Below are 25,295 nucleotides of genomic sequence, written 5' to 3'. Positions count from 1 at the left end.
ATAAAAATAACACGGCTATATGATCGAGTATAACACACAATTTGCATGAATTTTAAACATGAACCATGAGATAAATCAGCTGCGTTTTTGCCAAAGCCAACAAAATAAACCACGGCACTCGATTATTCCTTAACTTGCCTCTACTCTCTGGGGCACTTTGGTGCAACACAGGTGTGAATAAATATCTGAAGCAATACTGACTAGCTGTGTAACCCTTGAGCAAGTTAGTGACCCTCTCTGAATCTCAGCGATCCCATAAAACGGGGATGGAGCTAGCAGGATCGTGTGTTACACACCTCAGGGAAACTATCTGCTGGCATTCGATGTTGCTGTTGTTTTCCTGTCATTGATTTTAATATTTCTACCTTCCACTTCAAAGTCACGCTCTCCGTAATTTTGTTCACTAAAGCAAATAATTAGAAGTCTCGAATTGGAAACATTTTGTCATGCGCTTCTCTCCAACTGAATTTTCTGAATTCTAACTCTGGCTCTCTGATATTCCTGATGGGATGGTGAACAGAAGAATCAGCAGGAATAATTGCCATTTTAGGAAACCTGAGTTCGGACTTGCACGGTGATTATGAGAAGCGCTTTGTGTTAGCTCTGGGGGGGGGTGGTGGTGGGAGGGGAAGGGGAAAGCCCAGTGGAAAGGGTCCAGGCTTTGGGTCTGGCTTCAGGACCAATCACATTACTTAATAGCTGTGTGGCTTTGGGCAAATCCCTCACCTTCTCCAAGGCTCAGTTCCCTCGTCTGTAAAATGGGAACAATCTCTCCTGCCTTTCAGGGTTATTATGGGGTTGGGATGTAATACATCCTCAAGCACCTGACCCAGAGCCTAGTTTACTGGAGCTATTTATTAGGTGGGAGTCTTGTGACTATTATTTCCATTAGACAATGGGAATTCTCAAGAAAGTCAACAGATGCATGTTGTTACTTCCCTGAAAATACTACCTGATACCTTCTGACTCATTTAGGAATTGCATTTGACTCATAGTAATAGATACTCATCTATAAAGGGTTTAAAATAACAAGATTGATTTTCTCTCATATAATAGGAAGCTTGACAGTGGGGATTCTAGGCTGGTTAATGACTCCACAATGTGATCATGCCCCACTTTCTTTTTGTCTTTCTGTTCATCCATCCTAAGCATGTGCTTTCAAGCTTCAGGGTTGCCTCAGAGTCACAAGATGGCTGCTCAAAATCCAGCCATCATGGCCGAGTTCCAGGCAGGAAGAAGGAAGAATGGAGGAAAAGCAGAAGGCCATAGAAGAAGGGGGCGGGGAGAGATTTGAAAAAAATAGCTTACCGTAAGAATCACACTCTTGGTTGCCTCCAGGGTCAGGCAGGAAGCATAAGCCAGTGGGTGGGATCTGGAAGGTTGTGGAGGGGACATCCCTGGATAAAAGGAAAGGCTGCTGCTGGGCTAGTGTCACCAGAGCTTTTGATTTTCTAAGAGAAGCTAGAAATGCCGATTTTTAAAAATTTGATTGATTGATTGATAGATTGACTTAGAGCAGGGAGGGGCAGAGAGAGGAACAGAGAGAGAATCCCAAGCAGATTTCCCACCATCAGCGCAGAGCTGGACGTGGGGCTTGATCTCACGAACCTCGAGATCATGACCTGAGCTGAAATCAAGAGTTCACACTTAACCAACTGAGCCACCCAGGCGCCCCTAGAAATGCTGATTTTTATATAAAATCTCAATACATGCATATCCACGTTGGCTATTCAGAAAATAATTTTGAAACACTGGGTGGGTTCAATCAAAGTGCGACTGACCACAGAGCCCACCGGCGTGTGAGCTCCGGCATGAGAGGTGGGGAACGTACCAAGAGGGCTGCTAGGCTCATTCACGATCTTGAGAAGAAAACAGAACTGAGAATGGTTCTAGCAAAGGGGACTCCTAAAACACTCTCAGACTGGAACCGAGTAATGTCAAAACTATCGCTACAGATCTGTCTCTGTGTGATAGGCCTTATGATTTTTCCATCCTTTTTTTTTTTTTTTTTCTGAATAATTAAGGGCATTTGCCAGTAAAACCGATTTTGGTGAGGTTGGAGGCCCTCAGGTCACCGTCTGTTGCAGCACTGTCCGCGGGAGCCTTGGTGCCCTGAGTAGGGGGAACAACGTCTTCAGGTGGGGAGCCGGACTCCGGCAGTGAGCCCCTCTCCCCTCCTTCCACACCCACCCAGCCAGTGTCCTGCAGGAAGAAGTGGAGAAAATGTTGCACAATCATTAATAGATTTTTCCTTTTGAAATATACCAAGAGATCCCAACAGCAACTTAATCGTAAAAGATGATACTCTGCACTTAGATTTATCTGAGTATGTTCAGTCTTGCCAGCTAAATTTAACAGCAAGCGTTTTCTCTTGCTAACAACTGCTCGCTCTCTCTCTCTCCTTTCCACTCCGGTTTAAATTTTGCTTCATTATGAATTAATAATATTTATGCCATATGTTAAATCGAGCCAAGTGCCCTTCTCTGGAGCACTGCGCAGGAGACGTACTTGCTGGCTAGATATACACTCCTCTCAGATCTCCCACACAAACGACAGAAGCTGAACTTGGCTTTCACCTGGACGACCCGCTCTTTCTCTCCAAGTTCCTTAAAGAGAACAGGAGGGAACAAAACAAACATCCGACTGAATTTATTTTCAGTGACCATCTCTCATAATGTGCTGCATAGATCAGCAGTTTTAGGAGTGAATTATGCTAATGCCAGTCTGGCCACATTCTACTTTTCTTTTCTACCAAGAAATGAGAAATAATGAACTGTCGTTCCCTTGTCTAGACTTAACTCATCGAACCAGCTTTTCATGTCGTTTCCTCAGGAGGCACATAATAGTAGCACATATTACCATGAATTAAGCACCTCTTTTTTCTCCCCCCCCCCCCTTTTTTTATGTCATAATAATTCCTGGGGCGTGGAGACTTCTCTTTCTCTGAGAAATAGAAATTGTCTGATTCTTCAACTTGACAGCTTGCTTTGAGGGAAATGCATTTTTGCTATTTTCCTTCCATTGGATTACTAATCTGGGGGGCTTACTATGTAACTCACTAAGAACACATTTTCCAAATGTATCCTACATCAGAATTTGACATCAGTTTGCACGTGCTGGCGTTTTCCATTTCCACAGCCTGAACGTTAAACGCTTTGCCAAAACCAGGTTCGTTTCTGGGAAATGGAGGCCACTTGGAGGGCCCTGCTCAGCCCCTTTGTGGTTTTTGATCCTGGTCTCCTTTTAAATTAGAGAATGGTTTTTCTCTTTTTCCTTTTTTCCCCCCTTCCATTCCCTTTTCTCATAGGGAGATATTAATATGTTTCATAATGGGTAGCTGTGGGGGGTTTTATGCTCTGAGAGGCAACATGGTGTGTTAGAATGTTCTGGAATAGAACTGTAAAGGGTCTTGTCTCCCCTTCTGTCATTAACTCCTTCCGTGACTTTGAAAAATCCCCCTGTTCTGTGATGATCTCTTTCCAGCAATATTGTGAGATCCTATGCCTGCGATATCAATAGCCTTTAAAAATATACATGTTATAAACCAGAATCGTCATTTTCCCTCCTAGATATTTAGTGTTGGGTTTTTTTTTTAATTAACAAATATTGATTACTTGTTAGCCTTCACCTTATAGAAAACCTTCCAGGAAAAAATAAGCTTCTTTTATTTCACAGAGAAGGATGAATGCGAAGGAAATTCTATAAATAGAATTTTATAGAGTGGAAAAAGTTGGTTTCTAAATTTCCCATGAGATGTCAGTAGTTGTTGAGAGGAAATGAGGATGGTGATTTCAGATCTTTCCAAACTTGGGCTCCTAATGAACTTGAATGATTTGTGATTGTCTCCCACCATATGTGCCCACGTTCCTGTGATTCTGGGAGGAAAACAAAAACAACAAAACAAAACATTTCTTCGAAGTGGTTCTACATCATGGAGGAGGGCTGGGAGCCGTCATTTGTTACTTCCCCATGTGTGCCAGGCACTGAGCTAGTCCTTAAAATGGTTTTGTATGGTGAGTAGCGGTTTCCTTGTTGTACAAATAAGGAAATTCTGATGCAGAGAGCTTCGGTGACTTGTTCAAGGTCACGTCACAAAGTCAAGATTCAAAGTCCTGTGCATTTGACTCAGCTCTTTCTTTTTTTTTTTTTTTTTCCATACACATTTCCAGTCTATCCTTTCTCAAGAATTGTTCTGGTTTCTCATGTTACCATATTTCTTGGACTTCTCTTCCACTAAAGAACTTACTCCTCTACTCCTTAGTTATTTGAGGAACCGCATCCCAGGGCATAAGAGGAAACGCTACCAAGATTAAGAGCTACCAAGGCTTCCTGTTTTTACCCCAGACTCTGAGATCTCTTCCACCCGCTGAGAGTGGTATCCAAGACAGATTGTGCTCTGCGTCACTCACTGGGCTCAGAATCCCGCCTACACATCGTGGACACAAAATCAATTCTGCACCGAGTGGATGGATAGGTGAAAAAGTCATTCGAAAGTCTTGACCCTCCAAACAAGGAGGCTTTTCCTGTTTGGGTCAATGAGAATGTTGAGTGGCCATGGGGACAAACCTAGGAGAATCTGTCTCCAAGTGACCGTGATTGTCTTCCCCCAGCCTTATATCCCAAAGCTTCCCAACAGGGTCTCTCTAGAGGCTCTGGCCTTACTGGGCCCTGCCTGGGACTATGTCTCAAAACCCAGGTTCTTCCTGCAGCCCTGGGCTGGGCCATCTCCCTACTTCTCCCCAGAGCTCCTAAGTCCACTACTCTGTCCTCCAAGGGAGGACTGGATGTGAATCCCAGCTGTGTGATCTTGGGTAAGTTATGTCCCTTCTCTTGAGTCTCAGCTTACCTGTCCCTGGAATGGGACTAAGAGTACTTCCTTTGTAGGGTGGTTGTAAAGATGGACAGGAAAAGGCCTGGCATACTAAATGGGTGCCCGAGAAATGAAAGAATCAAAATTCTTTTAAAGCATCTCCTGTCTCCTGCAGCCAGCATGGGTCCCTCCTTCCCCTGTCCCCATACCCGATGTTACAATCAACTGTATTTGCAGGCATCACTAGGGAGGGTGAGTTACCTCGGAAAAGGGATAAACGGAGAATTCTCTTTGGTAAATTACGGCCCCTGCTAAAGGTTTGACACTTCTATTTTCTACCTGTCAGAAAAAAATAACTATATACCAGTGGTCAGTTTGGTTTCCCTTTTTATACTCCATTAACCCACGGAGCAAGCCAGGCAGAGCTCCTGTCCCGTGGGGGAGCAGGTAGTCCAGAGGACACTGATACCATAATTAGAGAAAAGTGGTGGCCCTTCCTAATGAAGCTTGGAAAATGAGCAGCGCAGGCTGTTGGAACACCTTGGGAGAGACTGGAGCGTCGTCTCCGGTGGAGCCCAATAGAGATAGCCATCTTGGTGACAGGCGACATGAAAAGCTCTGCGTCCATTGACACGTTGTTACCGGGGTTCAATAGCTGTGCGCTGATGTGTTTGAAGTCCGCCACCGGTGACTTGTGATTGAAATACGGAGCAGGAGCCCAGGAGGAAGCAGGATGTGAATTGATGGCCTGAGAAATACTGGCAGGGAAGAAAGGAAGGAAGAGGGAGGGCGGGAGGGAGGGAGCCAATGTGCTGGCATATAAGGAACACCAGCCTTGTCTGGGCACCATGCCGGGCACACTCACGGCCTCCGTCGTCGGGGTGTGTGTGGGTTTGGAGGGGGGCCTCGGGGGTGCCCAAATCCTGCTTGCCAATCAACCCCTCTCCTGTCGGGCTTCTAAGGGACCTATTCACACGAGGGCTGATGACAAATGGGAAATCAAAGAACCACTTTATCATTAGCTGGGGCAACGGATGAGGCCATATTTGGAGAGTTGAAAGCAGCATTGAGCGTAATTCGGCCAAACGGACAGCTGGCCCAGAGGTATGACTCCACGATCGCGAGGGCAAATCCAGCTTGTGTTGGGACTTGCTTCCCAGCTCGACCCTGTTCAGGAAGGTGGTGCATCTGGACAAACCAGGGGCTACCTTTAGTCTGGATGGAGAGCCCGGGGCCCTGACATCCAGACGCTCTGACTGGTGAGCTCCGTTTCTCCAGAACGGACGGGGCCACTTGCTGAAGGGTCAGCCCCAAGCAGCCTCTGAAGATCCCACGCTCTAGCTCTGGAAGAGGAAACGAAAAGTGGGGAGCGGTTGGGAAGAGAACCAACAACGGTGGGCCAACCGGGCGCCAGGCACCATGCCGGGTCCTTGGCCCGCACCGCCTTATCCTTCTTCACCGCCGCCATGGGGGCGGATACTATTCTCTTCATTTTAGGTAGCAGCAAATAAAGGCGCTGAAGGTTTAAGTAAATGCTCACGGTCACATAGCTAGAAAAAGCAGCAGAGCCAGGGTTTCTATCCTGGTCTGTCTGATGCCCAAGTCACGCTCTTTTCAGTGTGCCAGACTGCCTCCCCACATCTCCAGACCAAAAAACAAAACAAAAAACCCCCCCAAAACCTAGAGGGGAGGCAGAGGATTGCAAACATGCCTTTGTGGCTTGGACAGGGAGCAGATGTGGGGCTGAAAACCTGGTTACCTTGGCCTCTGTGCACTGGAGGAAATAAACCAGAGGAGCCTCCGAAAGTCTGACGCCAGCCTCTCCCCACCCCTGCTGCTTCCAGGTGACTCCCCAAAGTCAGGACTGAGCGTGGAGGGGTGTGGGCCAGCCGCGCTCATCTGCGCTGGGAGTCTCGGGCTCACCGTTCGGGACCCACGTGAAATCTTCAGGTGACAGATTCCGATGGGTGACGTGCAGGAACCTCCAGCCCCTGTCTGTAGGTTTGGGCCCAGGGATGCATCCGGGAAGCATTCCATTGGGGAATCACTTCCGGACAGAAGCGGCATCTTCCGTCTGTTTGGGTGACAGTGCTGTTTTCGTTGGGCCATCCGAGTGTGCCACTGTCGGCCGCCTGGGCACTGATAAGAGAGCACGGTGCCCAGGTCCAGCCTTTCTCTCTCTTCCCAGAGACGAACGCACGTGAAGGTGAAGAGGTGCAGAGGTGCATGTCTGAAACGAGGAATTCCCTTTCCGTCTCGGAGCAGGCAGAGACCTCCCCTGGCCTGTGTGCAACAGGCCGATCCCCAGCGGCTGCAGAAAAGACGGACTATTTTACAGGGGAGGAACGTGAGGTTCCGGAAGGGGAGCTGGATTAGCCGGGACCATTAGCTTCTAAGTGGCAGAGCCATTCAACTCAAGACTGGCCGTGTCCGGGCGCCGGGGTGGCTCAGTCGGTTGAGCGTCTGACTCTTAATTTCGGCTCAGGTCATGACCCACAGGATGTCCGTGCGGAGCCTGCTTGAGATTTTCTCTCTCTCTCCCTCTGCCTCCTCTCCCCTGCCTGTGCGCGCTCTCTCTCTCTCTCTCTCTCTCTCTCTCTAAAAAAAGACTTGTCATCCTAAAGTCCTTGCTCCTTCCAGCCCTTTAGAATTAACCAAATTACAGGAACCCACATGATCTAATCTCAGCTTACATTTTCAGCCTTCTCTTCCCCCGCCCCCCCCCCCACCTGCCCTTCACCAGCTCCAGCTGTGGGGAGGGAGGGCCTTCCAGGCAGGGGTGAGGACACAGCCCCCCCCCACCCCCCCCACCCCCGCCGAAGGCACGGAGGCAGGCCGGAAGAGGCCGCGCTCCTTCTGGCAGTAACGTGTCCCTTCGCGTCTTTGGCAGGAACTGTAAACTCAGCAGCAGCAGCTTGTCCATGGCGGCCGTGGACATCCTCTACATTGACATCACCAGGAGGTGGAACTCTATGACCCTGGACCAGCGGGACTCAGGTACCTGATGACTGGCCTCCGCCCTGTCCGGTGGGAGTCCAGCTGGATGGGCGGTACCCTTTTGGTTCCTTCTTGTTTAAGGGTCAAGGTTGGGGAAAGAGGAAGGCTGTCCTGTTCAGCTGTAGACATCCCCAGGGGGACGGAGCTGAATTTGAATCTAGGAGCACTGTCCTGAATTCTGCTACCAAGGCTGCCCCCCCCCCACCCCCCAATTCTAGTTCCACCGTCAGAATCCCTTATCTTTGTGTAAGGCTTTGATTCCATTTGTACCGGAAACGCTCAATTATCCGTTCACCCCTCAGCACGCGTGTGCTAGCGTGTGTGGGCCAGGTCCTGGGTAGACGGGAGAGAAGAGCACTTAGCTCTCAACCGTGGAGGAGCTCGCTATAGGGCAGGGGGGCAGAGGAGAGCCCAGCCCTAGCATGGTGTGCTACCAGCCCAGGGGGGCACCGAGGGGCTATCAGGAGCCCAATGGAGGCGCTTCCATCGAGGGAGGCCCAAGGAAGACTTCTTGGAGAAGGGGGCGTGGGAGAAGCCACTGAATGGGCTGGTGTGGACTGTCTGGCAGGTGTGGCTTGCCCAAGGCACAGACACTCGTGGAAGGCTCAGATAACCCCGAGAAGCTTAGAGGGACTGGGGCAGGAAGGGAAGGGAGATGGGGAAAATGGGGTTGCAAGTGCCACTGAGGCCTTGAATGCCACACTAAAGACTTTGCTCTTGATCCTCTAGATTACGGTGGGGGGCGGGCGGGGAAGGACTCCGTTAGAAAGATCCACTTTGGGGTGAATGTGTTTCTGATCTTATTTCCTGACAGAGGGTGTTTTTCTAAAGAGTCATACTAACCGTACCTGACATTTGAACAGCTCATCACAAAATTACCCCGAGCTCTCATGCATAGTCCTTCATTAAATGTGCCCGTGAACCAGTGCACTGGGCATCCACGTTTGAATTTCACAGACGGTAAACTGTAGCTCAGGTGACCCGGCACCCGGGCTTCCCTCCCCTGGGCTGCATCCCTGCGAAAGGAACACGGGGCGGAGGGGGCGCCTCAGGAAGCAGCTTTCTTCCTCCTGTGGTTCGGTGGAAAGGACGAGAAGTCAGAGGTTGGGAGATCCAGATTAGAACTGACTGTGCCATTTTCTACCCATGTAAGCTTGAAAAGCCATTTCACCTCCTGAGTCTCCATTTCCTCTTCCGTAAATGGTGCCAACAATACCCGCTCGCCAGGGGGGCCCTGAGGTCTCCTACGTCAGTAGATATGACAGTGTCTGGAGCCCTTGCTGGCAGTGCAGAGCAGTAATCCCATTAGCAGGCTCCACTCGGGCTGGGTCCGTCTGAGCGTGGGGTGCTCCCTGTCGCGGTCAGCCCTGGGCTACAGCTTTCTGGCCACGGGGATCATTACCTTTTAATAATGACGCCACTGGCTGCCAGTTGTTGGGCAAGTCCTACGTGGAAACGCTCTGCTGGGGGCTCCGTATGCACGGCCCTGGCTGGAATTCCGGAGGTAGGTACCCTCAGCTCCACCGCAGAGAGAAGGGTGCTGAGGCTCAGAGGCACAGCTGGTGGGTGGTACGGCTCTAACACCACGCCGCCTCAGTTTCCCTTCCGGGCTGCTTGATCCCACGAGCCGGTGCTGGCGTCGGATGGCCTCCAGGCTCCCTACTGCTCTCCTTTCTGAACTCTCAAAGCAAAACCCAGGGAATCCCAATACTCACTGACTCCACAAGGTGGGTGCTAGGCGTCTCGGCCGGTGGAGCGCCCTCACAGCCTTCCCTGGCAACCAGGAGAGGCCGGCGACGGAGCGTCGTCTGGAGAAGCAGGCAGATTAATTATCATCTCGAGGACCGAGAGCGCTCGCATGACAGGCGAGCAGCGCGCTTTTTGCTGACGCCTCCAGAAAGTGAAGGAGTGTTTGCTCTGTGAGTTGAATGCAGGAGTCATCGCAGGATCCCATGGAGGGGGCCAGAAGAGGGGGTGGGGTGGCAGCGGAATTATTAAATATTGAAATTGATCAGGAGTAGCAGCAGGAAGCTATTTATCATGTTTTATTGCTTCAAACTAGCATTACCATCTGGCCCATTGTTAATTCTGAATAGCTTTTCATGTTTTGTTTGCCTCTTAAATTGCTCTCTGTAAGCGGAATCCACAGGGGCTGTCCACGGTACAGGCGCGGGTGGGGTTTTCCGGGGTCTGCCAGGATCTCTCCGTTCTGCTGACCAAGCTAAAGAGAGGAGAAAAGTACTTATTTTTAGCACATACTGGCAAGCGAATCCGGGGCTGGGATCTCCCAGGCCTGTTGCCACGCCTCAGTAAGGATTGTTAGCAGGGACCGGGATCTCGAAAGTCCCTCCCAGGTGCATCTCGCTGCCCCTTCGCACACTCAAACACCAGACCGTCAAGCGGGTGATTGTGTCCCATTTTACAGATGAGGATCCTGGGTTTCCAAGAGCGAGTGGCTTGTCCAAACTCCCATAGCCAGTGAGTAGCAGAGCCCACATTTGAAGTCAGGCCTCCTGCCTCCTGGCCCAGGATGCTGTCCCCAATCCAGGGGGCCTTTGTGTGACTGGGCTGGGGGCAGGGCTTGTGAGGCAGGGAGGTGAAAGGTCGACTCCTGAAGCACAGGGCCTATGGGAAGATGGAACTGAGTGGGAGGTGGTTGCCGGTCTGAGCCTCTGTCTCCCGGCATCCTCAGAGCTTAGACTCCTGTTTCCATGGCTCCTGAAAAGAAATAACAGATGCAGGGGGGTGGGGGTGGGTATAGGCAGTGGGGGCTGGGCATTAAAGCCAGGAATGAGAAGCCCGTCTTGTGCCCCCGTCTCAGCGGCCACTGCGGTCTCACAGCTGGCGAAGCCAGGGCCCGGTCCTTGCTTCCTGAGAAGGCTGGTATGACACCCCTGATTCTCAAGGAGAAGCAGCTTCTGGAGCCAGCCACATTCTTAGGAGCATTCAGGAAGCTCCTGCATAGCAAAAGAAGACAGCTGTGGTTGAGTGGTCGTTCTTCCCTGGGGCAAGTGTCAGCAGGAAGACCAGAGAGTTCTCCTTCCTTCCCCCCACCGCGCTGCCCCCCCCCCCATGGTGCACAGCCAAGGGATTCTCATGCCCTCAGTTCCAGTTGTCCTGCCCATGTCAGAGGGGGGCAGCATGACCTGTCCCAGAGCCGTCTCGGGGCTGACAGAAAGAAGTCGGAAGAGTGATAGAACAAGGGCTTGCATTCTCAAAGGGCAGGGGCTCATTTCATCCACTCATTCAACAAACAGGGTAACGAGCATGTTAGCAGGTGTCCGGCCTGGTAGAAATAGAAAGAGAAATTACTTACAGATCCCACTCTCGAGAAAAAAGAAATAGTAGAGACCATTTACTGAACATTTACTATGTGACGGAAATAATTCTTGTTATGAGTTATCCCATTTAATTCTCATACAGCCCCGTGAGCTAAGAGTTGTTATTCCCGTTTCACAGATGAGAAGTCTGAGGCTTAAAGAGGTGAACTGTGGATTGAAACAGCTGCATCTAGGATGTCAGTGGGGACCCTAGGATTTGAACCAAAAGCAGTCTGCCTTCCGAATCCATTGCCTTTCATCATACCCAGTGTCTCCAGCCATACACATAAAAAGGACACACGGTTGTCATAGGGTGTGGCCAGAGTCAGGATTGGGGGGGGGGCGGTGTGGGGGAGAACAACAAAGGGGTATTGCTGTGAGGGTTAAGAAAGAGAACACAGACTGGGGCACCTGGGTGGCTCCGTCGGTTAAGCATCCGACTTCGGCTCAGGTCATGATCTCACAGTTTGTGACTTCGAGCCCCATGTTGGGCCCTGTGCTGACAGCTCAGAGCCTGGGGCCTGCTTCGGATTCTGTGTCTCCCTCTCTCTCTGCCCCTCCCCCGCTTGCACGTGTGCGCATGCTCTCTCTCTCAAAAATAAATAAATGTTAAAAGAAAGAAAGAGAGAGAACACAGACTTAGCATCCCAGAAAAGGCACCCGCTGCGAGTTTTGTATCCCTGAGACTAGCACAGGGCCCAGGGAATGATGAGCAGACAAATAGCAATAAAAAAATATCCTGCACCTGCAAAGTAAGGCATTCTGAGTGTGAGAACCGTGGCTTATAGTAGAGGTGGTTACTGACAGGGTCTCCTTCCCCTCTCCTCAATGTCTGGCATAAAACGCCAGCTCATTTGGATAAGACCTTCACCCCATGCCCAGCACTAGCTATGTCCAACTACTCGTGCAAGGTCCCCTTTCCGGAAGCCAGCCCAGACCTTCCTTCTGGCCTCATGAGGCTTTGGCACCTACTGAAGGAACTAGCCAGATTCCTGATGTCTGAGACCTTAATGAAGTTTTATATAACCTGCATGGGGAGACCCTAGTATTGAAATGGAAGAATAAAAATGGTATTTATAAAGATTAACGAGAAGAAAAAAAGTCAAAACTACTATTAAAAAAAGAATGCACGTTTTGGGATCTAAATCTCAGACCATCCTTTTAAGTAGCCTTGTTTTCTATTCTTTTTTTTTTTTTTTTTTTTTTGAGCTCAAGTGCATAGAATTGGACTAATCATAATCTTTGGTTCGTGAGACCTTCTATCTGAGTCCATGCATAACCTGCTTTTATTAAGTTAGCTTTCTGAATTAGTAATTTTTAATAATGTAATAAGCATCCACAGACTCACCACCCAAAACAGAAGCCAAGACTTCACAATAACCCACATCTAGTACGTGGCTCTCCCCCAACACCAGCCCGCCACCCCCCTCCCCCGCTCTCCCTACCCACAGAACCCTCATCTGCAACCCCAGGCTCATCAGTCCCCAGATAGTCTTGCCTTTCTCTCTGTTAGAAAGTCAATGGCTATTTAGGAGCTTGATGGAATTTAGTACTAGGCAATCTCACACTCCCCAGCCAGCCGATGTAATCGACATAGAAATAAATAAATAAATAAATAAATAAATAAATAAATAAATAAAGACTTCAATGTGTAATTCTAGAATTTCTAGCAGAACAGAAATCTAAATGAGGGTCTTCTCAGACAAACTGAGGTCTGGCAGTCCCGTCGGTGCCCAGAATGAAATGAAGACACAAATTTGTCTGTGAAGATGCGGTTACTTCATGTAAATTGCACTCACGAGCGCCTCCTTATCTCTGAGACTTTGCTCTCAACACTTCCCGGAGTGGAATTTCACTTCTCTGTGCCAGAGACGAGGACAGCATCAAGATTAGGCAATAAAAGGTAGTATTACTGCGTCATCTCTGAGAGGGAAACGTTTCACTCGCGGAGGGAACCTCTGAGCCCAGCACCTGGACATCTTGTCCATCTAACACACAACCGACCTCTAGGGTCCCTCCCAGTCATCAACGGGAACATGACTGCAAAGCAAGGAAACTCGGATTCAGGAGTCTCTTCCGCCCCCCTCCTCCACCCATTATTCAAGCACACCCACACCTGGCCTGCAGAGGGAAATCTAAGAGTGGCGTAGTTTCATGTCTCATACATCCTGCACACTCTTTGACTAAAATAAGAACCGTTTCTTCCACCGCCTGAAGGATGCCTGAGCTCCGTGCCTCCTTTCCTGGGGCTGCCTTGGTTTGACTGGCAGTATATCCAAAGCCACGGGCTCTGGGATCGGACAAACCTGGCTTCAAATCCAAATCCGGGCTCCCTAATTGGTAGCTGCGTCACCTCCGCAAGTTACATAACTCCCTCCGAGCCTCGTGGTCACCATCTGTAAAGTGGGGATGATAGCGGTGCCCGCCTCATAGAAGCATCGCTGTGGATGAAGTGACGCAAAGCGCTCAGAGCAGGGTCTGCCGTCCGTGGGAACTGCTCAGTAAGGGGGCTCTCCCTGCGCCCCTCTCTGAGACATGCCTCCCTGCACCTGCTCATGCCAGCCTGGGGACAGGACAGGTGCTGGGACCAGATGGGAAGAAGTGCTTGATGCGAGAGGCGTGGCACACGAGCAGTGGCATCACATTTCCCTCGGTGCCCAACGGAGTGCTGCCCCCCCCTTCCCCTCCACGACCGCCCTCACCTGCCTCTGGCCAGAACCGTGACCGCAAACAACCTGGGGCCAGGCCGCCCGCGGGTCCCGCTCCCTTGCCCCTCAGCCCTGGCCCACACCGTGGGGTGGTTCGGCTGGGAAGAGGGGGCGCGAGGTGGGTGCTATGAGCCTGGGGAGGGTTGGAGACCTTCGGCAGGAAAAGCGGCGCTGGAAGGCTCGGAGCTGCGGGGCCTGGAAAGCTCACCAGTTGCCCTCCACAACTGTGGTGTCTGATGAATGGCTGTGGCCATCCCTCCACATGCCCGCTCTCACCCTGGTGGGTGCTCGCTGCCCAGGCTGGCTGTGCCGGCCTCCAGCCCCCCGTCTGCATCACCTTTCCATGCAGAGCCCGCTGGCAGCTGCCTGCAAGGCCGGCTGGTCTAAGACTCCAGGTCCAGGGTAGAGCATCTGAGTGAATGAGGGCCTCGCAGACTGGGGCCCTCCTCTGCAGCCAAGCCTGCCCCCAAAGCCCCCTACTCACTCACTCCAGCCAGGAGAGCGGCCACCTTGGAGGTCCTCCACCGAGGCCCCTCGCCTCTCTCCGGCGCCCCACCGCCCAGGCCGTCTCCCCAAGGAGACCCTCAGACGGCGCCCCCTCCCCATCAGCTCCAACAGCGTCCGGCCCTGCTTTCCATCCGGATCGCAGCTAACTAAACGCCGTGGAATGAAGTGTGTGGCATCTCTCTGAAGCTAGACTCGCCTCCGCGAAGCCTAGAGCTGTGCGTGGCACACAGTAGGTGCTCTGCAAAAGTGTCAAATGAACTAGGATCAGACCCTGACAGTCAGCGGCGCCTGTGGATGTCTGAGTCTTATGACGGTCTCTCACCAAATTTCCTCAGTCGACTTATGCAAATCATCTGCCTCCTGTACTTTCATCAGCTGGAATGAGCCCCCACTGAAATGTATTTGGTTAATGATGTACTGAAATATTTAAAAGTATTTTTACTCGGAATGTTGAGCGGAGCCTCGCTTATACATATACATGGGTGGCCCCCTCCCTCGGAAATATGGGAGCCCGCGGATAACTAGGCGGGTTTCATGCAGCGCCTCTTGCGACGTGTCTGGCACAAGCCACGTTCTGCAGCCTTGAAATTATCTCGAAGTCAGATGGGCCTCTCTGGATGGGTGCCCTACACGCTTACAAAAGAGTCGGCATCAGAATTAGTTTTAATAAAAGCAAGTGAGCAGACAGAAATGCCAGCTCGCCCTCTCCCTCGCACAGACACTTCAGGGCCTGCCACTCCTGGGCTGCGCCTTCTGGAATTACTTCTCCCCTTTGCCAGGGCCACGACGAGGCCCTGCGTCAGGGGCACCTGTTCTCCATCATCCTCTCCGCTGTCACCTCCCGGGTGGAGGGAACAGGATCTCTGTCCACTGAGCTGGCCTGACCCCCCCCCCCAAAAAAAAGACACAAGAAGGGGAAAGCAGAATGATAGTTTATGCAGCCCCCCTCCCTTGCTTGCACCTGTGTGGATCCACCTGCGGGGATCATCACAGCACCATGGAAGCTGTAGGGAAGCGGGAGCCACATGGACTGCAGTTCAATCCCCAGCACCTTCCCTCTGGCAGCCCTTAGTGGTGGCACTCCCGCTCTGGGAGCCTCGGCCTCCTTTACAACGGGGCGGAGGACATCCGCCTTGGGTTGTCGTAAGGATTTAGTGAGGAAGCACAGGCCCCCGACCACAAAGCACTCTCCCAGTCCGTCCGTTTACTGAGTGTTCACATGCTGGTGAGCTCGGTCTTATTCCCATGACCCCCTTCTCAGAGGAGGAAACCAAGGCTGGGGTCAAGAGGGATTCTAGGGACAGAGCAGGAACCCCACCCGGAGGCTTTACCTCGTGCTGCCTGGGGAAGTGACAACAGCGACCACCTCTTGAAGATGGAAGGACCCCGTCAATCCCCAAATGTCCCCAGGCTTGAGAGCCGGATTCAGTGACTGAGGCATCCCTAAGGTTGGGCAGAGCTGTGTTTGGTAAGACAATGGTTGGTCCCTGATCTTGGTTCAGGGAGGCGTTCACAATGACAGACACATGAGGGGGTGGGGCGGGGGCGGGGGACTCCGCCCCCAGTCATCCCCCACCTGCTCCTCCTCCTGCCGGGAGCTGGATAAATGTTCCCACCCACTTTATTGTCACTAATATGGCACCAGAAGCTCCCCAGAGCCTTGCTCTCTGGAGTTGAGAAAATGAGGATTAGATGGGTTAGGGGCCACACCCAGCAGTGCCCAGCCCATATGCAACACTTACAGAAAAATTGAGCAGGTGGTACCAAGAATTCACTTATATCCCTCCACATTGTCCCCTGTAATATCTTGCATTACCGTACATTTGTTACAGTTAGTGAATAAATACTGATACACGATTAAAGTCCACAGTTTACGTTCAAGTTCATGCTGTGTTGTATATTCTGTGTGTTTTGACAAGTGCATAATGTAATTTCCCCAACATTGCAGGACCCCACAGAATATTCTCACTGCCCTTAAGAGTCCCTGTGCTCCCCCCCCCCCATTCATCCTCCCTCCCGTGAGCCCCTGGCAACCTTTTTTACTGTCTCCATAGCTTTGCCTTTTCCTGAATGTCATAGGGTTGGAATTGTACCATGCTGCCTTTTTAGACCGGTTTCTTTCACGTAGCAGTATGCATTTAAGGGTCCTCCAAGTCTTTTTGTGACTTGATAGCTCAGTTCTTTGTATTTCTGTGGAATAGTCCACTGAATAGATATGTCACAGCTGGTGAATCCATTCACCTATGGAAAAATATTTTGGTTGCTTCCAAATTTTGGCAATTATGAATAAAGCTGCTACAAACATTTGTGTGCAGGCTTTGTGTGGTTGTAAGTTTTAATGCAACTGGGCAAATACCTGGGAATGTGGTTGCTCGATCATACGGTAAGACTATATTTAGCTTTATAAGAAGCTGAACCGCCTTTCCAAGTGGCTGGTTCACATTTCCACCAGCAATGACCGGGACTTTCTGTTGCATCAGAGTCTGGTCAGCATTTAGTGTTGTCAGGTTTTAGATTTAGCCATTGGAAGAGGAGTATAGCGGTATCTCATTGCTTTACTTTGCATTTCCCTAGAGGCGTATGATGTTGAGTATCTTTCCATTTGCTTATTTGCCATCTGTACATCTTCTTTGACGAAATGTCTGTTCAGATCTTTTGCCTGTATTTTAACTGAGCCATTGGGTTTGCTTTTTTTCTTATTGTTCAATTTGAAGAGTTCTTTGTATATTTTGGATACAAGTCCTTTATTAAATATGTCTTCTGGAAGGGTTTTCTCCCCGCGTGTGGCTTAGCTTCTCGTTTTCATAACAGTGTCTTTCACAGAGCAGATTTCTTTAAATTTTTTTAATGTTTTACATGTATTTATTTTTGAGAGACAGAGTGAGACAGAGTGCGAGTAGAAGAGGGGCAGAGAGAGAAGGAGACATAGAATCCGAAGCAGGCTCTGGGCTCTGAGCAAGCATCCAGCACAGAGCCTGATGTGGGGCTCGAACTCAAGAACCGTGAGATCATGACCTGAGCCGAGGTCAGACACTTAACCGACTGAGCCACCCAGGCACCCCCACAGAGCAGTTTTTAATTGTACTAAAGCCTAACATCATTTTTCTGCTTTCATGGATCTTGTTTTGGTGTTGCATCTAAAAACGCATAGCCAAATCCAAGGCCTCCCCTAGGTTTTCTCCTATGTTATCTTTGAGAAGTTTTATAGTTTTGCATTTCACATTTAGGTCTGTGGTTTATTTTGAGTTAATTTTTGTGAAAGGTATAAAGTCTATGTCTAGACTTTTTTTTGGTGGGGGGGTGGTCTGTGGATGTCCAATTATTCCAGAACTATTTGTTGAAAAGACTAATTTTTCTCCATTGAATGGCCATGGCTCCTTTGTCAAAGATTAGTCGGTGACATTTGCCTGAGTCTATTTCTGGACTCTCTATTCTGTTGCACTGATCTATTTGTATGTTCTTTTGCTAATACCATGTTGTTTTGTTTACTGTAGCTTTACAGTAAGTTTTGAAGTTGGCTAGTGCCAGGGTTCTGACTTGGTTCTTCTCCGTCAGTATTGTGTTGGCTGTTCTTCCCTTTGTCTTCCCATGTAGATTTTAGATTCGCTTGGTTGATATCCACAAAATATCACAATATTCACTTGGTTGATATCCACAAAATAATTTGCCGGGATTTAATTCGGAACGTGTTGAACGTATATACCTTTTCTTTTCTTGTCTTACTATATTAACTAAGGCTCTTAGTACAATGTTGAAAAGAAGTGATGAGAGGGGACATCCTTGACTTGTCTCCAATCTTAGGAGGAAAGCATCTAGGTTTTCACCACTATGATGTTAGCTGTAGGTATTTCTAAATAGATATTCTTTATCAAAGGAACAAAAAATTTTTAGAGGTTTTTTTTTTAATCATGAATGGGGATTTGAGTTTGTCAAATGTGTTTCCTGTATCTATCGATCATATAATTTTTCTTCCTTAGCTTATTGATGTGATAGATTACATTAATTGACTAGTGAACATCGAAGCAGCCTTGCACACCTGGAATAAATCCCATTGGTAATGGTGTATAATTCTTTTTATACATTATTAGATTCCATTTGTCAAAATTTTGAGGGGGTTATTTGCACCCATGCTCATGAGAACTATTGGTCTGTAGTTTTCTTTTCTAATAATGCCATTATCTGTTACTAGGATAATGCTGGCCTTCCAAAATGAGTTAGAACATGTTCCTTCTCTTTCTGTATTCTAGACAAGGTTGTAGAGAACCGGTATAATTTCTTTCTTAAATGTTTGGTAGAATTCACCAGTGAAACCACAGGGCCTATTGGTCCACTTGATCTAAATTACCAAATCTGGAGGCAGAGAGTTACTCATAACATTCCTTCATTAGCCTTTTAATGTCCATAAGACCAGTGAAGCCTCCTTCATGGTCTGATATTAGTGATTGTTAATTACTAGTTAGTTGTCTAGCAATCTACTCTCCTTTTTTCTTGGTTAGCCTGGCTAGAGGTTTATCAATTTCATTGATCTTTTCACAGAACTAAATTTTGATTTAATTGACTTTCTCTATTGATTTCCTACCTTGCTTTCATTGATTTGTGCTCTAATTTTTATTATTCTTTCTCTTCTGCTTACTTTGGGTTTAATTTGCTCTTCTTTTTCTAGTTTCCTAAGGTGGAAACTTAGATGATTGGTTTTAGATCTCTCATCTTCTTTAATATATGCAGTCCATGCTATAAATTTCCCTCTAAACACTGCTTTTGCTGCATCCTTACAGGATTCAGTAAGTTCCATTGTCATTTTCACATAGTTCAAAATATTTTAAAATTTCTCTTGATACTTCCTTTTTGACATGTTGTTTAGACATGTGCTATTTAATCTCCAAGTATTTTGAGACTTTCCAGCTATCTTTCTGTTACTAACCTTCAGTGTAATGCCATTGTGGTCTGAGAGCATACTTTGCATGACTTCTATTCTTTCGTATTTGTTAAGGTATGTTTTATGGCCCAGAATACAGTCTGTCTTGGTGAGTGTTCCATGTGAACTGAAAAGAATGTGTGTTCTACTCTTGTAAAGGGAAGTATTTTATACACGTCAATTAGATCCAGTTGATTGATGGTGCTGTTCAATTCAACTATATCCTTACCAATTTTCTGCCTGCTGGATCTGTCAATTACTGAGAGAGGGGTGTTAAAATTCTCTGACTTAATAGTAGATTTGTCTGTTTTCTCTTGTAGATCTATCTGTTTTACCTCACGTATTTTGACACTCTGTTTTTAGCTACACTCGTGTTGAGGACCATTATGTCTTCTTGGAGAATTGACCCCTTTATCATTATGTAATGCCCACCTTTATCCCTGATAATTTTCTTTGTTCTGCAGTCTGCTTTGTCTGAAATTAATTTCGCTGCTCCAACTTTCTTTGGTTAGTGTTAGTATGATATCTCTTTCTCCACCCCTTTGCTTTCTGTCTGTGTCTTTATGTGTAAAGGGGATTTCTTGTAAACAACATAGAGTTGGGTTTGTTTTTTATCCACTCTAACAATCTCTGTATTTTAATCGACATATTTAAACCATTCACATGTAAAGCAATTATTGGTATTAATTCGTCTTGACAAGTTTGGTAGAATGCACCAGTGAAGCCATCTGGTCCTAGAGTTTTGATTGTTGGGAGATTTTTGATGACTGATTCAGTCTCCTTACTAGTACTTGGTCTTCTCAGAAATTCTATTGCATCATGACTCAGTCTTGGCAGGTTGTATGTTTCAAGAAATCTATCCATTTCCTCTGTGTTGTCCAAAGACGCTGTTCCTGGACATTCTCCCTTTTTACATTCTTTCTTTTCGTATTTTACTTTGTGACATTTTGATTGACATGTTTTCAGGCTCACTGATTCTTTCCTTGTCTGTGTCTAGTCTACAGTTGGGTCCACTGGGGGCATTCATCATTTCTGTTACAGTGTTTTTTGCTTCTAACATTTTCTTTTGATTCTTTCTTAGACTTTCCATCTCTTTCCTTACATTACCTATCTGTTCCTGAGTGTTGCCTACTTTTTCCATTAGAGCCCTTAACATATTAATCATCATCATTTTTAATTCTCCATTGCGTGATTCCAACATTGTGTCATAGCCACGTCTCCTTTTGATGCTTCCTTTGTCTTGTCAGACAAATGTTTTCTTCTTGTCTTTTAGCAGGTCTTGTGATTTTTTTGTTGAAAGCCAGACATGGGAGATCAAGTAGTAGGAACTGAGGTAATCAGGCTTTCAGTGTGAGGTTTTCTGTTAACCCAATGAGGAGCTAGGCTGTATTTAATGTTTACTGCAGCTGTAGGCACCAGAGGCATCAGTTTCCTTGCTTTTATTTTCTCTCCCTGTTGTCCTTGGACTTTCCTAAAAACTCCTTGAATAGAGAGTCTTTATCTTGGAGCTGTCAATTGTTATCCACTGTGGTTACTTTGGAACCCTTTTGATGGGTGGTAGTGAGGTGTTGGGGAGAGACAGCATTTAATAATCTTATCGCTAAATCTCAATTTCTTAGTGGGCTTGGGTCCCTGGACTGCCACATTCAGAAGTGTTCTTCAGCCCTTTTTTTCTGCCCTTATGTGAGACAGGAAGGCCAAAAGGGCTGGAGTAGTCTAATCACCCTTCCCTCAGGTCAGATGAGCCTCTGGTAATGTAGTCTCCCGTGAGGGCAGTCTTTTGTGATGGAGAACACTCAGAGCACGTTTTGGAAAGGTTACTTCCTCACACACCTCCCTGCCTGAAGCATGTGGGATTTTTCTCCAGTCACCACCTTGAGAACCCAGTGGGGCTCTGGAGGTACAACCCACAGATGCTTGAAGGACCCCTAAGACTGGGCTCCCGGACTTTTTAACGCTCAATCTCATCCATTCAGCCTCCAGCAATTCCTCAGTCACCAATGAAGCACTCCTACCAGTTACTGGCTCCAGCAGCCACTGCTGGTAAGCTGACCTGGGCTATGATTCTCTGTTGTCACTTGCCTGTCTGGTTTTCAGGGTGACACTTTGCCCTGTGACCTCAAATCTCTGACAGATGTAAGGACTGTCATTGATTTTCACTTTGCCTATCTTTTTTTCTTATTGTGAAGATAGGAGTGATGACTTCCAAGCTCCTTACACATCAGTGCGTTTTCCACTTTTCACACCAACCTGGAGAGTTAATCCTTCTACTCCAGGTTACAGAGAAGAGACCTGACGTTTGGAGAGGTTACCTAATGTGCCCAGGGTCACCCAGCTAATGGGTAGAAGGAAGAGCCAAAATTCTTTGCCTTCCGCTTCTACTGATCTCTGAGAAACTACCAATCCCAAGCATTCCAAATATGTTTACAAATACAGGCTTTTCCTGGAGATTTTCATGGAATTCTTGGAGAAACCTGGGCTTGGTCATTTAATCTGAGAATGAAATGAGAACCTCATGAGCCACCTGACCAGTCTCTGTCTCTCATCAAGAAAATGGCCAAATTAGCCAAGATAGGGGCACCTGGTGGCTCAGTCGGATTAAGTGTCCAACTTCAGCTCAGGTCATGATCTCGAGGTTCACGACTTCGAGCCCCACGTCAGTCTCTGTGCTGACGGTTCAGAGCCTAAAACCTGCTTCCAATTCTCTCTCTCTCTCTCTCTTTGTCCCTCCCCTGCTAGCACTCTGTCTCTCAAAAATAAATAAAACATTAAAAAATTTTTTTTTTTTCTTGAATTAGCCAAGATAGATTATCCAGGCCTCTCGCATGGGGCCAACTTCAGCATTCACTGGTAACACTCTCCAAATTATGTTTACTTTACTGCCATAGAGTCATAGTGGTCAAAACCAGAAATGCCTGAGAGATCACCAATTCCAACGCCTTTGCTTTACAGGTGAGACCCTGAATTCCAGGGACTCTGAGACCCTGGTAAGTTCATGGGAAAGCCACCTGCCACCCATTGGCTTTCTACCTTGCCACCTGGCTCTTCTTCCTAGATCTTTTAGGAATTAAATTCCACACTTATTTTTGAGATAGCCCAGATGAGCACGTGATGAAACCTGCAGTACTCTGCCCCATCCTTTGGCACATGGGGGAGGGGAAGAGGCAGACACCATGCCGGGGCCGTGAGGTGTCCTACATCTCACTGGGAGATCTGGGAGACTTCTGGTGGTCAGCTGTGTCGACCTTCATAAGTCTGGGCAGACCAGTGGTTCTCAATTAGGGTATGATTTTGCACCTCCCCCCACCCCACGCCCTGGAGGACACTTGGCCACGTCTGGAGACATTTTTGGTTGTCACAACTGGGCAAGGAGAGAAGTTGCTATTGGCATCTCGCGGGTAGAGGCCAAGGATGCTGCTTTACATTCTTTAAGAAAAGATTTTTTTTAAGTTTATTTATTTATTTTGAGAAAGAGACAGAGAGAGTGAGCAGGGGAGGGGCAGAGGGAGAGGGAGAGAGAGAATCCCAAGCAGGCTCCGCACTGACAGCACAGAGCTTGAACTCACAGGGCTCGAACTCATGAACCATGAGATCACTACCTGAGCCGAAACCAAGAGTCAGATGCTTAACCGACTGAGCCACCCAGGCACCCCTTAACATTCTGTAATGCATAGGACAGATTCCCTCCCCCCCCCCCAAAAAAGAAGTTTTGGCCCCAAATCTGGAAAGTATCAAGGTTGAGAAAGGCTGAGCTGGAGTACACCCATTCAGGATCTCCACGACTGCTCTGGGCTTACTTGAAATAGCCACACTTTCCCTTCGGCTTCCCTACCACAGCTCCCGGGCTGGGGGAACAGTCCCCCGTGCCCCCCCACGCTCGGAGATTGCACCTGCCAGCCACCGCGGGGTGAGGGATGGCGGCCTCTGGGGAAAGCGTGTGCACCTGAACTGTTCAGCGAGACCTTACATGACTGAGGTGCTTTCTTCTTGGTGGCAGGTGGGTGTCTCTGCCCACACTTCCCCACTGATCACGTCTGTGAAGGGAGGAGGAAGCCTTATGTAAGCGCAGCCTCGCACAACCTTCTGTCGTCCTGGCATTCCAGGGCTTGGGAAACCCCCTCCCTCCCAAAGTCTCAGGGGAATGTGGTTCTGTTCTGAACCGGCCCTGCCTGCGGGGGCTGCTTACCACCTGAGGATAAAATCCGAGCCCTTCAGCCTTTGAGATTGGCCTGGCCAGCCTCCCTGTCACCCCCCCTGCAGCCCCAGCCCCCCAGCCCCGCTCCACTCTCCTCCCACGCACTCCAAGTAGCAGCCTCACGGGCTACTCTGAGCCAGACCGACATGCTTCGGCTCCTGCCTCTGCTCCCACTCGGCTCCCTGCCTGGAACACCCTTCCCTTCCTTGCCTGCCTGGACAATGCCTGCCTGTGAGACCCTCCTTTGGGACGCTTCCAGGCCCCTCTCCCTGCCTCCCGCCGGCCCGCTCTGCTCTCTCCTGTTCCCTGGCAGTTCTCGGCACCGCCCTCCAATAGGCCTTACCTTGCTGGATCCTCAGTGTTTGCGGATGTCTGCCTCCCTCTCCACCTGCCTCCACACCCCGTGGATGCTTAGCCCATCCCTGGTTCACGTCTAGGGCCCAGGGTTTAGCACAGGGAAAGCTTCCTGGCAAGGTGAGCGAGTGAATAAATGAAAGAAGGAATAGATAGATGGAATGTCACTGCTCCTTATGCTCAGAGTGGCCACTTCCAGGATCCTCATGAGTCCCCGGGGCTCACCTGGTTTCCCAGACACAGGACACATGACCTCAGCCCTGCCTCTTTCTGCCGTGGATGCTGTGTGATCTTGAACAAGTCACTTGCTGTCTACACCGGGTGCTGTCTACACGGTAACCAGCTATGACACTGTAGCGTGGCCCAGGTGCGATCCCACGTAGAGGAGGAAGTAGAACCCCAACCAGGTTCAGGAGTCCCCATTTGTGGTGGCCCCCACTGGCCCCCACAGAGCACTGCTCCGGAGCAGGAGTACAGTGAAAGAAACATTTCCTGCACTAATAAAATTACCTTCTCTAAAGAAGGCAATTTGCATGTTAATGTTTTGGGTAATTCTGTGCAGCTCCAGTGCCCTCGAGGCTGCAATTTCTCTCTGACAAAGTGATAAAAATAAACTCCCGCATAAAAGAGCATTTCTCTTCTCTCTCATTTGCGCTCCAAAGTGACATTCTTAATGTGAGTCAAGCTGAAACCCACTTCTCGATCTTGTTTTTGACACTGATCTGCCTCCCCTCCCCTCTCCCCGTGACAGACCAGCTCCTCAGAGCGCCTCAGAGGGGTCTCTTCCTGAGGAGCCAGCTGGATCCTCTTGGGGAGCGGGCACCCCCACTCTCGAGGCTCCAGACTCTGGGCTTCTGCAAATTCCAGAAGGTGCAGCCAGTTAACTGGAGGACAAACATGGGGCACGAGGAAGAGGGCTGCCTTCGGTGGGTGAGTTAGGGTGGTCTGTCTACCCCCAAATTGCCCATTTTTTGGAAACAACTACAATGGCTGGAGATTCTGAGACTCTGCCCTCCAGGGCGGCAGACTGTTGACCCGCCAGGCTTGGCCCTTCTGATCACCTAGACGTAATCACCAAAGAGGCTCGGATTTGGGGGTGTCCTTCCGTGCCAGATGCTGGCCCGGCCCTTATATCTAAGTTCTCTCACTGAAACCCCACAAGAGCTGGGCAGGGTAGGTAGAAGCTGAGGCTTCCAGAAGGGAAGGGAATGAGCCAAGGTCATCTAGCAGCACCTAAGAGACAGACCTTGAGTTTGAACATAAGTGCAGCCTGCTGTCGATGACCCAAGCAGTGGGAAAGGAGGAGAGAAGCGCCATTTACCAAACACCTACTATGTGTCATGCGTTATGTGTGTATATTTAATTCAGTTAGTCTACTAGTGTTCGTGACAGTGTGTGCAGTGACCCGTAGGACACCCAGGCCTCGTGCCCCTGACAGTCTTGAGGCGGAGGCAGACAGAGATTAAACATAGAAACGCAGAAATAAACA

At 48.9% G+C, this 25,295-nt stretch overlaps 1 protein-coding gene across 1 annotated transcript in view; it reads left to right on the top strand.

Moving 5' to 3' along the window:
* The window catches only part of TTLL11 (tubulin tyrosine ligase like 11), a 238,026-nt gene that overhangs the window by 198,700 nt on the left and 14,031 nt on the right, over positions 1 to 25,295 (top strand). Inside the window, 1 exon segment of the mRNA XM_030292844.2 lies at positions 7,701 to 7,807. Coding sequence (XP_030148704.2) covers positions 7,701 to 7,807 — 107 coding nt within the window.

The sequence above is a fragment of the Lynx canadensis genome, chromosome D4 (assembly GCF_007474595.2).
Source record: "Lynx canadensis isolate LIC74 chromosome D4, mLynCan4.pri.v2, whole genome shotgun sequence".
Classification (NCBI taxonomy): domain Eukaryota; kingdom Metazoa; phylum Chordata; class Mammalia; order Carnivora; family Felidae; genus Lynx; species Lynx canadensis.
This window is presented reverse-complemented; position numbering and strand designations above follow the sequence as displayed.